Source organism: Belonocnema kinseyi, chromosome 6 (assembly GCF_010883055.1).
Source record: "Belonocnema kinseyi isolate 2016_QV_RU_SX_M_011 chromosome 6, B_treatae_v1, whole genome shotgun sequence".
NCBI classification, from domain to species: Eukaryota; Metazoa; Arthropoda; class Insecta; order Hymenoptera; family Cynipidae; genus Belonocnema; species Belonocnema kinseyi.
Genome location: NC_046662.1, coordinates 76794296 through 76805892, shown reverse-complemented (window position 1 = coordinate 76805892; position 11597 = coordinate 76794296). Strand labels below are relative to the sequence as shown.

The 11597-nt window shown below is 29.5% G+C and overlaps 1 protein-coding gene across 1 annotated transcript in view; it reads right to left on the bottom strand.

The window, feature by feature from the left end:
• The window catches only part of LOC117174699 (trace amine-associated receptor 9), a 123951-nt gene that overhangs the window by 60187 nt on the left and 52167 nt on the right, over positions 1 to 11597 (bottom strand). The window contains exon 5 of the mRNA XM_033364007.1: positions 10203 to 10350. Coding sequence (XP_033219898.1) covers positions 10203 to 10350 — 148 coding nt within the window. The remainder of the gene's footprint in view (positions 1 to 10202; positions 10351 to 11597) is intronic.

Here is an 11597-nt window from a genome sequence, read left to right as displayed (position 1 = left end):
AAATTAAAATTCGAAAATTTTTTCTAAAGCCTCCAGGGGACTTCGTTTTCGCACGAAAAAATTTTATGTGCCCTTATTGCATCCGGACCCACAATTATTGCTGGGGATATTTCCTCTGTCACGCCCAAAATTCAATTTTTTAGCAGGTTAGTCGACCTGTAGCCTAACATTTGTAACATATTTCTAAAAAATTTCAATTTGAATTAACCAAATAAAGCTAGAAGATTAACTAGATAAATTTGTAACATTTGCATATGGTAAGCAATCGTTATATATATATATATATATATATATGAAATGATCGCTATAAAAAAAGCTTCTATGTCTAGGCTTTAAAGGAACTGTATATTACTAAAAGATAAGAATTTTTACTAAAAAACAAAAAGCTAAGGTTTAAAGTTTGTTCAAGTATATATTTAAACATAATTTATAACAATGAGTAGTTTCACATTTTAATTTAAATATATGTAATTGCAATATTCTAAATATTTGTCATATAAGGTTAAAAAATAACATCTTTTCAACTGTAAAGTTGTAAGTTCCTGTACATTCTTGTAGTTGCGCTTTTTTGAAAATTCTTTTAGAAAATTAAAGCTGCAATAAAATACAACAACATGAAAACGAAGTACAAAATTAGTCTGAACAATAGACAAAAAGATTTTTTTCTTACTTTTTTCTAAAAATGTTTTCCTCTGCTTTAGAATTAAGTTTATAGATAATGGATATCTAGGCAACATTTTCATGTAAAAAATGTTACTGATTGTCAGTGAGATTTCACTTATTGAAATATCTGGAAAGCGGTCACTTACAATCAGTGAAAAGATACCCAGGCAGAAAAACTATATATAGTTTATATTCTAACATAGTGAAAAATATTATATATAATTTTCAGTTGTTTTATATAAAAATTGTATAAAACAAATCAAAATTATATATCATACTTCACACTATACATGCATAATTTTTTGGTCTAAGTACTTATTCATTCAGTGAAATAAATACTTTTGAGAGTTGGCAGCACTGCGCGATGTTAATTTAGCGGTCACAATAAAATAATAGCAAAATTCACACCTTTTTCTTTAATCGATTTACACTCTAACCACCCTTGATTTTTTTAGATTCAATTTGAATTACTAATGTAAATGAGGTAACCAAATGAAGTTTACTGGGAAATTGTTCTCTTACGAACTGACGGAATATCCAATCACAAGTTGAGATGATTCTTAGGGTTCGGCGCTTCGTTCTCTCATTGCGAGTCGGAAATTGCCAAGACGGAGGCTTTCAGCAGTTTTCCTTTTTCTTTGGTAGCATAGCCAATGACGCGAAACCTCAGTAGATGCTCGACCGGAAGGAAGGACAAGAGAAAGAGAGACAGAAACGATGAGACAAGGAGAGGAAGAAGAATAGACAGCGAAAGAGGATGAGGCAGAGGAATCGGGTCGCTTTTACATTTACAAGGTCGGCCCGAGAGAAATCCCTGACTAATGTCGAGATAAATGTGATTCGAAGGCGTGCTGGCGTGTGTGAGAAGAAAAATATTGTTTGCGGTGAAAACTGGAGCGCACATCCTGCAAGGCGTGGAGAACGACTGAGATAGAAGGAGGAAAAGAAAGAACATCCAGATATTCCATAGGTTTTGCTTGCCAAATTTTCCAACCACCCCCGGCTTTTCGACCCACCTTCGCAACCTTAAAACTTTCTGCAAAGTCGTATACGACTTAGAAAGGGGAAACGAACTCTCAAACTTAATGAAATTTTGAAGCAGCCAGCGTCAAAGCTGGACCAGTGAAACGTTTAGTTATAACGTCTACAACTTTCTCTGTTTCAAATTAGCATCGAGGAAAAATCTTTGCAAAGTTTATTTTTTGATCAATCTCCTGCAGGTCTCATTAGATCCAGTGATTAATTCTGTTCATTAATGTCTGAAAATTATTTACGATGTGCTGTTGAAAGGCAGAGTGCCAGGGTATGTATGATTCAAAGTTTTAAAATATTTCAGATTTTTTTTAAAATTTCATGCCCGCAGCCAACAAACTTAGCATGATTAGGGGGAATTATTCCTTCATTACAATATGTCTAGTCTGTACATTAGGGTGGTTCAAAATAATACATTTTTTTGTTGCAGTATCAATATATAGTGCTTTCTTTATATACAGATTGAAATATTTTTTACAAAAAGTACAAACAACTATAATTATTTTTACAGGAATCTACAAATAATTGCAATAAATTACAACCTAAACTACAGGAAAGTACAACTTCGTTCTAATATTCAGACGACTTTTGTACCCCTTTTTGTATTTTATTGTATGTTCTTGTAGTTTATTGTAGCTTTAGCTAAAAAAATGTACAAAAAAGTGTAAATACAAGAATTTACAACCAAAATAAACTACAATGAGATAATTCTAAATTAGGATATAGAAGTTTGTCCTAACCTAGTGTTTCAACATGTTGATGACACTTCCCTCTTCGTGATCGCTATTACGAACAAAAACTACTATGTTGAAACTTTAAAGGTATGGTTGAATGTTAAAAGAAAATAATAAATATTCGTTATTAAAAAACAAAAAATCGAAACCTTGAAGTTTACTATGTCATTGCGATATCCTCAATGTTTGTCATTCTAGGTTAAAAAAGACAAACTTTATTATTGCAAATAAAAATCAAACAATGGAGTTATAAAAACTTAACTGTAAATTAAAGCTTAAAACTTCTTTAATTTAATTACCAAATAATTTTCTCGTATAAAACGGAAGCTTTTAGCATTTTTCATTTGAAAATTGCGTAATTAAAAGTTTTACAGCCCGTAAAAATAAATCATTTATGCATATAAAATGGAAGCTTTTAACCCTTTTCAGTAGAAATTTTTAAAATTAAAACTTTCAAAGTCCGTAAAAATCAATCATTTACGCGCATAAAATGGAAGCTTTTAACACTTTTCATATGGAAATTCTGTGATTAAAATTTATACAGCCCGTAAAATGAATAATATACGCATGTAAAATGTAAGCCCTTAACACTTTTAATTTGCAGATTTGTAATTAAGTTTTACAGCTGATGGTGGGTCCACTTGACGCATACGTAACCCTATCCAACTGTTATAAAAGCAGGCTAACCTACCTAACCCTGAGAACAACGAATTTGATCGCTACTTTTTCATCAAATAATTAAATTTCACATCACTAATAGGTAATTATCTTCCCCTTACCAACCTTATATATTTCAAAACATACCCCCAACCCCTTAACCCCTGTAAACCACCCCAACGAAACCACAATTAGGCTAACCCACCTTACCCTGGGAATAACGAATTTCATCACTAGTCTTTCATAAAATGATTAAGTTTTACACCACTAATACGTGAACTCACCTAAACCCTAAAAACAACCCCTACCAAACCACAAGCAGGCTGACCCACCTAACACTGGGAAAAGCGAGTTTAATGGCTTATTTTTCATTAAAATAAATGAATTGCACACCATAAATCAACTCACCTAATTCTCTACCCCTAGATAACTTAATCAATTTAAACAACTACCCTTAAACCTCAAACTAATGCTTTAAAATCTTTTTAATTTTTTGTGCGAAAACTTCAAAAATCAGTATTTTGTTTTAAATGTTTTAGAATCTTTTTAAGCTTAAAAATATTTAATCAAAATTTTTTTTTATCTTTTAAAATATTTGCTTAATATTAACTTAAAAAATAAAGAAGCATTTCAAGTTCTCCAGCCATTCTAAGAATTTTTTTATTTTTTTAAAGCCTTTAAAGATCTTTAAAAAGCTTCAAAATTTTATACTGAGATGTTTAAAATTTTGCATTTTTAATAACTTTGGTATTATTTTTAAAATAATCACTCTCAATGCAATACGGAACTGAAGTTAGATGTGTTTCTAACAATTGACATCATTGATTAAAATCTAATATTTTACATTTTTTAGGGCCATCTTGCTCTATATTAGGGTGGTTCAAAAATGCATTGGATTTTGTTGTTGAATTTTCATCCATATTGCTCCCAATTTTGTCCCGATCTATACCAAAATAATTGTGTTTTTTCTTATGAAAAAATTATAATTTGAGGTTCCAAAAACTCGATGTAGTTTAACACGTGTTTCGCATAAGAAAAGAAAAAAGTTGTTGTAAATTTTATTCAGAATCGTTAATATTAGGTAAATGATGTGGAAATTATATTGTTTACTTTAAAATCAGCTATAGAATATAAATGAATAATTACTTTTCAAGTATCACCTTCCCCATCAGTCCGTTTCATAGGATCCCAAAAAACCCATGCATATTTAAGAAATTGGGTTTTGCGAGTTTCTGGCGCTAATTGGGATTTTTGTTTTGTTTTTGAAGTATAAATGGTTTTTAATACATAAATTTCTACTGTCTTTTGATAATTAAATATTTAAATAGATTTTTTAAGAAAATGATAATTGCGTTTAGCAATTTTTCCTTAGAATGTAGTTAGAAATTCGCAGCTTTTCCGAATTTTTTAGTTTATATTAAACTTTTTGGTTTAATGGTGGCAATAATGAATTAAATTCAACATAAATAATTGTTTAAGAATTTTGTTATTATTAAAAATAATAATCTCTGAACATGATGTAAGAAAGTTGCAGTTTTTCTAAAGATAGGCGCTTTTTGTCCACTTTTAATAAAGGTGCGATAATAATGAATTGAACTTAACAAATATGTATAATTGTCTGAACAATTCATTATTATATTTAATAATATTCTCTTCAAATAATTCTAGAAAGTTGTGGCTTTTTTTAAATTTTCAACTTTGTGTCCATTTTTCACTCAGAGTAAGGTTAAAATTAATTCAAGTTACCAAATCTTATTTGTATAAACAATTTATTATTCATTATAACTACCTTTTCTTAGATAATTTATAAAAAGTTGCGGTACTTTCTGCAATTTATAACTTCAATTTTGTTTTTTAGTTATGAAAAAATAATAAATAAACAATAATGATTATAATTTTTTAAACAATCTTTGTCTATTTTGTGGAATATGTGTTTTTAAAATAAAACAGATATTTCAAATGTTCTCCATATTTTCTGTATAGATCATGCTAAATGGGAAATTTGTTATAAGTAGGTTCTAAGAGCAATTTATAAAAAATTAGTATCAATATTTATTATTTGTTTTTAACTAGAAAGTCCAAGAACATCTGAAATTTTCAAAAAAGTACGCAACATTTTACCGTAACTCTACAAGATGCTAGTCGTAAGCCATAAGAAATTTTTTAAAGAATTCTTTTTGTTAACTTCCTTTGATCATTACATCGCTAAGTAAAAAAAGGACAAGAAGCTTAACGTTTCAGAAAAGACCGCAACTGTCTAATTATAATATAGGAGAATATAATTATAAAGAATAACTTTTTGTTTAAACAATTATGTTTGTTAAATTTGAATAATTATTGCCTCGCTCTAAGTAAAAAGTTGACAAAAGTAAAAAATTTCAGAAAAAACCCAAATTAACTAGAATTGCTATACCTTGGAAATAATAGTTATAAACAATAATTATTTGTTTGTAAAAATCATGCTTATTAAACATTATTAATTGTTACCTAACTCCAAGTAAAAAGTATACAAAAAGTTGGAAAATTCAGAAAAAACGCAACTTTCGAACCTTATTCAAAGCAAATATCATTAAAAATAATACTAAATTTTTTAAATAATTGTGTTTATCAAATTGAATCACTTATTACTTCGTTTTAAAAGAAAAGTTGACAAACAGTGAAGAAATTCAGAACAAGCCACGACTATCTATCGTTAATATAGGAAAAGATTGTTTTAAACAATAATGATTTGTTAAAGAAATTATCTTTGTTGAATATTATTAATTATTATCACACTCTAAGTGAAAAGTGGACAAAAAGTTGGAAATTTCAGAATAATACGCAACTTTCTAACATTAAAAAAATATATTATTAAAGATAGTACTAAATTATTCAAATAATTGTGTTTTTCAAATTGAGTTACTAATTACCTCGTTTTAAATAAGTGAAAACTTGACAAAAATTAAAATATTTTAAAAAAAAACGACAACTTGTTAGCATTATTCAAAGATAATATCATTAAAAATAATACTAAATACCACTTTCTAGCGTTATTCTGAGAAAATATTATTAAAAAATAAGAATAAATTGCTTACAAAATGATTTTTGTAAATTCAATTGATTGTTTCCATGATTTATATGAAAAGTTTAAGATATGATTAAAAATGTTGAAGAACCGTGTTTTTCTAACTATATTCTAAGGGAAAATGGCTAAAAACAATAATAAATTGTTTAAATAATTGACGTAAACATATGAGGTTATTTTGGGACCCTATAAAAGAGACTCAGAGGGGGGGGGGGCCGATATTCAAAACAAATTTTGCGGGAAAATTAAAAAAAAATGTTGGCCCACCCTACTGTACATAAATATGAACTACCATGCTTAAGTTTTTAACTATTTCATCACCAAGTTTTCATATGGCTTTGTAAGTGACGGAAGAAATTACAAAGTAAAATTAAAAGACTTTTGAAGTAATGACAATATGGTTTAACCATTGAAGAAAGATAGTAAATATATTTATACAAATTCCAAAACTATTTGCCCTTTACACTCAAAGAATGTAATAATATCTTTAAATATCCTTCACAAGAATCCTATGCTCTTGTAATTGTCATTTTTTGCGACAATTTCTAAGAGCTGAAATGAATTCACCAATTTTCTCATAGTTTTTTAAGCTAAAATAAATTAGAATATTTATTTACTATGAAAGTGTAGAATAAATGACGAGTTAGTTTTTCTCTTAAATTCTATACTTTTGACATTGAATGTAAGATTTTTTATTTCATTTTAATAAAAAACAATTTTTTTCAACTTCTCAAATGAGTACATTTTGCGTTATCAGTGGCGGCGTTTGAAACTAATAATTTTCCAGTACGTGACACCGTTCGGTAAAGGGCTATGTAGTGCTTACTTTTCAAGAGGCTTTATAGGCTCATAACATAGATGTTTCGAATAAAAAGTTTATTACGGCATCATCAAGACACAAAATTCTTATGTTATTATTTAAGTATTTCAGTTAAACTTTTCTACATTTGAGAATGTATTACTTCGTAGGAAATTTTTTAAATATTACTGACTACTTTTTAATGTGAACGAATTTTACAAAAAATGCATACATAAAGTTGTACTAGAACATTTTCTGAGTTAAGTTTAGGGAAAATACTGAACAAAAGAATTTAAAATACTATTCGTCAATATATTTTCTGTGTTACCGACTACAAATACTTTTAATATTTTTTAAAATCTTAAAATCCCTTGAAATATCTTGATATCCGTTGAAACCTTCGCCGATCTTTTGGAATTTCTTTAAATTCCTTTAAATCGTCAAAATCAAATTTAAACCCCTTGACATCCTTACAAATTTGTAAAAATGCTCCTGCATCTTTCGAAATCCTTTGAAATCCCGTAATTCTCTTTAAATATTTCTAAATCTTTTAAAATACATTGGAATACCTTAAAATTAGTTGTAATCCGTGAAAATTGTTCTTAATTCCTTAAATTCCCTCAGAATCTGTTGAATATTTTCGGTACCTTTTGAAATTCCGTGAAATCTCTTGAAACCTTAAAATAACTCCTTGAAGTCCCTTAAAATCTTGTAAAATCTGTGAAATTTCTTTTAATCCTTTGTAACAGTTTATTAAAATACATTAAAACTTTTACAAACCCTTAAAATCTTTTAAAATGACTAAAAACTTTTGGAAATATCGATAAATTCTGTAAAAAATGTTAATTGTTAAAAATAATTTGTAGGTAGATTTTTCAAACTCTTGAAATCTTTTAAAGTACTTTTAAATCTATGAAAGTTCTCTCGTAATCCTTTGGAGCTGTTTAAAATACACTAAATCTTTTGAAGTCCCTTGAAATCTCCTTTACAGTAAAGTTGATATATTGAGAAGAAAATTATGAAATTTTACGTAGTAAGGGAGTCAGACAATCGTTACGATTCCTTATAATAGGGGGATGTAGTCTAAAGTTTCGAAAATAATTATTACGTGATTATTAGATATCTCTTATAATTCTACCCCAGGAGTTTGAAAATGCAATTTGAAAAAAATATTTGTATATGCTTGTATTTTTATATAACTTCTTTCCGTTGAACATACTAAAAAAAGAAAAAGATCAATGATAATGAAATTTAGGTGAATTGACCGTGAATTCACATCCAGCTCAGATAAGATTTTGAGCTAAATTGGCCACTTCGAAGTATTTTTTTCGATCGTAAGGGATTTGAAAAAAAATTTACCTTGTTTATATGAGAAAAACTTTTTTGATATTCACATCTACTTATTATTTCCTAGTACCAATTCATGATGTATAGAAAAAATTCACAACCTATTGACGAACCTGCAATGACTTTTTATGATGTAGAAATATAATATAAATAGATATTAAATATAAATAAAATAAATATAAATAGATATTTTTGAGACGCGTCGATAGACCTATTGACGAACCTTTTATGACTCCTTATAATGTAGTAATATTGCTTTATGAGAAAAAAATATAATGGTAATCACTTTTATATAAAGGAATTTGTTTCAATATTGGGAATACAACTATGTTGCATGAGATGTATTTGCTCGCATTGTCGAGAGACGTCGAATGATCTAGTAAGTAACCTTTGATGATGTTTCATAATCTATCAATAATGATTGATAATAATTGATGATTTTCTGGAAATAAGAGTTTTGGTATGAGATAAAAAGATAAACCTAAGAAAATAAGTTTGAGTTTCTTCCTGCCAGTGAAAATAAAACATTATCTATAAAAAAAAATTTATTTGATGCCTGTGAGGTAGCAAAGTGCTCATAAAGTGAGCACAAATAAATCCATGTGAGTAAATTTTGACACCACTAGTACTTAGCAGTGTTATTTTCATGATATATTGTATTTTTTATTGACGTTCTAGCCACAGAAAAGCACAAATATTCCTGTTCAATTAAATTCAGAGCAATACTTTATAGCCAATACACATTTCAAAGAGTAAAAAGCAATAAAAATATGAATAATAACAATAAAATACTTCGAAAATTCTTTTGATAGATTTTTCGATAAAGTTGATTGTCGTTTGTAACTTTCCCAAATATATCTAAATTATACATTTTTTGAACCATCTATTTTTTAGAGGTTGAATCCATTTTTAGAGACGGAATATCATTTTTTTAGCAATTAAAGTGTAGTTATTAAGAGTTTCATAATTATAAGTATTTGCTAACATTTATAAAAGTTACACGGAATCTATTGATACATATGAAAAAGAGAATTCAGACTTCTGCACGCAACGAAAGTTTGAAACCATGACTTTCATCAGATATTAAGTGCAATGCAAATTTTAGTGCCTTGGAGAGAGTTTGCAAGTCTGCATGAAGTTTCACGCCCATCCGGTATTCGATTCGCTACATCAGCTTCCGTTCTGTCATTCTCGCTTCACATCCAGAATCAAACTTGTGTCGTTGTTCGTTCACTAGGAAAGTTTCTTTCAAAACCGACATTAAGCTAATGAACAATAATAGTACAACGATAATGAAGCGATAATAAAGCGAAGGGCTGCTGACATTTAGAAATGATGAAATTCTCCAACAATACTAACATTTTTATAATTCACTGTATTAATTTTTTAGTTTTTTGCTTTAATAACTTCTGGTACATTCTCTTTAAGCATCAGTTAATGCTTTTCCCTTATTATAAATCACTCATTCATTATTTTTCCTACATTTACGACTTTTGTGTGCATCAGTGCACATCGAACGTTAATTACCGCCACAAGTCTAATTAGCGGAAGTGGAGCGACGAATGAATGAGATGCAGATAAACGCTGAATATTTTTGGATGAAATTGAGTCAAATGAAAATGCCAAATGCGATTATCACTTAAAAATTGGTCACTTTCGATCCTTTATTAGTCTCTTAGAAATTTGAATCATTTATCACTTTAATTCGCTTGAATCGAATTGATTTTCTCCTAACTGAAAATCACCCTGAGTTATGAAATATTGAAAAATGACTCTAGAAAAAAAAGATGGATTGAGTTTTGTTTCGAAAATAAAATGAAATCTGAAACGATGACGAGATTTTCACGTTAAAAAGAATGTTAGCTCATAGGTAAGGATAGCACAGTACTCAGTACTCAGTACTCACTCTTTCAATGTGACTACCGCCGACGACTTCCGTCGTGTTGACGCAAACCACCCTCTTCAAGCGCAGTTTGTTCACGTGAAAGGCTGAACCGTAGCAGTACATCAGTAGCATCGTCGTTGGGAAGTAAAAGCAACAGCATGCAAGAATCCTGAAAAATTGTAATCCGTTTTGAAAATATAATTCTTTTTAAAATAACTGTTCATAGTGCTTAATTTATTATGTATTCTAGAGCGCGAACGTTAAAGAAAACGCTGCATAGTGCGGTAAAAACAGAACTTCTGCACAAATTAATGTTGATCAGGATTCACCGCATTCGACAGGTGTTGACTGACACAAGTGCCTGACTGACAGTTTTTATGTTATTTTTAGGGTTTTATAGCCCAGGATAGAAACCCTTATAGTTTCAGTCAGATGTTCGTCGGTCCGTCGTACTTTTTTCTCAGCCAGGGAAGTGAGAGGCAGTGATAAGAAGGAAAACAGGGAAAATAATAGCAGGATAAGGATGGGAAGTGAGCGGATGAATATTAGAAGAAAAGAGTAAAGGGGAAATAGGAAAAATTAGAGAGGGAAAAGTATGGGAAGTGAGGGGACATTAGTAAGGGATAGTAGAGAAAGTAAGGGGAAGTAGATGAATCGATTAGAAGTAAGGGGAAGTGATGGGAGGCCTAAGAGGGTAGTGCGGATAAATAGAGGAGATGTGATAGCTGAGGAAAGGAATTAGGGTATGGAAGTATTATTTGGGAAATTCAAGCGGGGAAGGAGTAGAGGGTGAAATTAGGAGGGAAAGTGGGGGTAGGGTGTGGAAGAGAGGGGAAACTAGGGGGAGTGTAAGAATGTGGGGGAAGTAAATACGAAACCCTGAATTGCTTCTGGTGAGCCCTAGCCCAGAGCTTACAATTTTGATCCGATTCAAGATTTTTTTAAAAAGAAAGTTAACTAAATTAAAAAGAGATTTGTTTGTGTGTGCGTGAGTGTGGGTGTGGATGTAAGTGTGTACGTTTGTGCCAGGCTCACGTTGATATATATAGTTGCGTGCAAAAGTTTCTGCAACAAAAATCAGTCAATATGCATATCTTAGCTATTTGACGCCCTAAACATTTCATTTCTTTAACAAAATTTATAAAGAATTTGTTAGTAATAAATCATATTATAGATCACTGTTCAATATCTGATAACAGTTGTTGAATAAAATAAACATCAAATTACTTGGCAAAATCCTTCTAGTGTAATACTTTAATAACGAATAATGGTTGTTTATTTTATAAACATCTTTATAACAAAATTCATAATTTGACTACTTGCCAACAAATAGATGTATTAGAAGACTTTTTCAGGCGTCAACATTTGCTATTAATTTAAATAATTTTTATATAACAATACAAACACATATCCAAA